The sequence below is a fragment of the Mastomys coucha genome, unplaced genomic scaffold (genome assembly GCF_008632895.1).
Source record: "Mastomys coucha isolate ucsf_1 unplaced genomic scaffold, UCSF_Mcou_1 pScaffold14, whole genome shotgun sequence".
Classification (NCBI taxonomy): Eukaryota; Metazoa; Chordata; class Mammalia; order Rodentia; family Muridae; genus Mastomys; species Mastomys coucha.
In genome coordinates, this window is record NW_022196896.1 from 130,469,335 (window position 1) to 130,471,998 (window position 2,664).

At 43.6% G+C, this 2,664-nt stretch overlaps 1 protein-coding gene across 5 annotated transcripts in view; it reads left to right on the forward strand.

Annotated features, from left to right (window-relative positions):
* Ppp4r1 (protein phosphatase 4 regulatory subunit 1) overlaps positions 1-2,664 on the forward strand; it is a 57,564-nt gene that overhangs the window by 27,548 nt on the left and 27,352 nt on the right. For all 5 annotated transcript variants that reach the window (XM_031368605.1, XM_031368607.1, XM_031368606.1 and 2 more), the window contains 3 exons: positions 525-632; positions 757-822; positions 1,365-1,523. In XM_031368605.1, the coding sequence (XP_031224465.1) occupies positions 525-632; positions 757-822; positions 1,365-1,523 (333 nt within the window). The remainder of the gene's footprint in view (positions 1-524; positions 633-756; positions 823-1,364; positions 1,524-2,664) is intronic.

Below are 2,664 nucleotides of genomic sequence, written 5' to 3' on the forward strand. Positions count from 1 at the left end.
AAAGGCAGGCGTGGGGACTGTGTCTACGCAAAGGCAGGCGTGGGGACTGTGTCTACGCAAAGGCAGGCTTGGCTCCCCCATTCAAAAGCTGCCGGGGCTTCTGTGGAGCTTTTCCTCAGACACAGCTGTACTCAGCACTTGTCCTCGAGGACACAGTCTCGCCTTTTGAACAGGCACTCGCTTTGTTGTTGCTGCTGCTGCTGCTGCTGGGTGTTTTGAGACATGGCCGTGGCTGTTTTGGAACTTGATTGTAGACCAGGCTGGCCTTGAACTCATAGCCCACCTGCTTCTACTTCTCAAGTGCTAAGTTTAAAGGTGGAATTTTCTTTTTTCTCTTTTTCCTATTTTTTTCTTTCAAAGTTACTGGCAAAATGATTAAGTTATTAACTGATGATAGAGAAATCATTTTCCCCTAGATTAGTACATTTGCTGGATATTGGTTAATATGTGTTTCTTTAAATTATTAAATTTAACTTAAAAGGCCTTAGACGTTTTCACTATGAATTTTTTCTCACTTGTTTCAGATCATGTGCAAGATGGCCCCCATGGTTGGGAAGGACATTACTGAGCGTCTCATCCTGCCCCGGTTTTGCGAGATGTGCTGTGATTGTCGAATGTTTCATGTCCGAAAGGTAAGTCTGCATCCGCTCTTGGTCTCCATGTTTAAGAATGCATGGTGCTCTGGTATGTGGGATGTAAGGGTTGTGTTTAAGGGACTCGTGTGATATTGACATGTTCGCGATGGGTCTGTTACAGGTCTGTGCTGCCAATTTTGGAGATATTTGCAGTGTAGTTGGCCAGCAAGCTACAGAAGAAATGTTGGTAAGTACTGAGGCATTAAAGACCCAGCAGTGCAGAGGATAGAGTTTATTAGCATGCCCTGCGACTAAGCAGAGTGATGCTTGGGAGTTTGGAGCTGCCAGGTAGCGCCTGAAATGTATTCTGATAAGGAGTGCTTGTTTAAGCACTAGGACAGTGTGAAAAGCAGCGGCACTGTTAGCGCCCACGTGTACATAGTGGCTCAGTCTTGAACCTCTCTAGAGCTCTTGCTTTACTAGAGTACTCGCTTTGATGGCACTTCCACATTGTAGCAGAGGAGTTAAGTTGGGACATGCATGTGCCCCATGCACAAGTTCATATGCCTAGAATGTCTATCCATCCAAGGCAAGAGGAGCTCAGCTGTCAGCTCTTGGATGGCATCCAGCTGTGTTTGTTGGTGCTTTGCCTTTCTAGAGTGAATTATAAATTGGGTGTGATTCATTAGAAGTTCTTGAGTTCCAGTATTCAATACGTTTTGTATGTTTTAAGAATATCCACCATTAAATAGAAAAGGCAGGAAGTGACTGGCCTCCTTGTGTCCCCAGCTGCCCCGGTTCTTCCAGCTCTGCTCCGATAATGTGTGGGGCGTCAGAAAGGCGTGCGCTGAGTGCTTCATGGCTGTCTCCTGTGCAACATGTCAAGAAATCCGACGGACAAAGCTGTCAGCACTCTTTATTAACTTGATCAGTGATCCTTCACGTTGGGTAACACTGCTTGTTAAAAACATTTTGAGTCTAAAGTAGATGATTTTTTTAAAAAATTTTTGTTTTAATATTTTATTTGTTTTATGTTATGGGTATTTTGCCTGATGCTTGCATGTATGTATGTATGTATGTATGCCACATGCATATTGGGGGTGCATCGAAACCAGAAGAGGGTATTAGTCCCTCAAACAGGAGTAGTGGCAAGTTGTAAGTTACCATGTGGGTGCTGGGAACTGAACCCAGGGTTTTTGGAAGAGCGGTGGTTTTTTGTTTTTGTTTTTCAAGACAGGGTTTCTCTCTGTAGCCCTGGCTTTCTTGGAATTCACTCTGTAGACCAGGCTGGCCTCGAACTCAGAGATCCACCTGCCTCTGCCTCCCAAGTGCTGGAATTAAAGGCGTGCGCCACCACTGCCCTGCAGGAGTGGTGTTCTTAATTGTTGAGCCATTTCTCTAGCTCTATGATTTCAAATTTAAAAAATAATTTACTCCAAGTGGAAGTGGTGCACACCTTTAATCCCAGCACTTGGGAGGCAGAGGCAGCTGGGTCTGTGAGTTCTAGCCCAGTCTGGTCTACAGAGTGAGGGCCAGGACAGCCAGGGCTACACAGAGGAGAAACTCTGTCTTGAACACATTCCCTCAAAAGAAAGAATTTATAATTATGTTGCTCATATATAAGACCAGTCAATAGAAGGTTATTAAAGGTTGTCTTTTTATTACCTGGAAAGTTGGGGTTTTTGTTTGTTTGTTTGTTTGTTTTTTTAAACAAATCATGTTCTTTTTTTAAAGATTTATTTATTTTATGTATATGAGTACACTGTAGTTATACAGGTGGTTGTGAGCCTTTATGTGATTGTTAGGAATTGAATTTAGGACCTCTGCTTGCTCCAGCCCAGCTCGCTCCAGCCTAAAGATTTATTATTATAAATAAGTACACTGTTGCTGTCTTCAGACACACCAGAAGAGGGCATCAGATCTCATTACAGATGGTTGTGAGCCAACATGTGGTTGCTGGGATTTGAACTCAGGACCTTCAGAAGAGCAGTCAGTGCTCTTACCTGCTGAGTCATCTCTCTCGCCAGCCCACAAATAATGTTTTTACTTTAATTTGGCTTGCTGTTTAATGGTTGTTGGCTCGTTGACT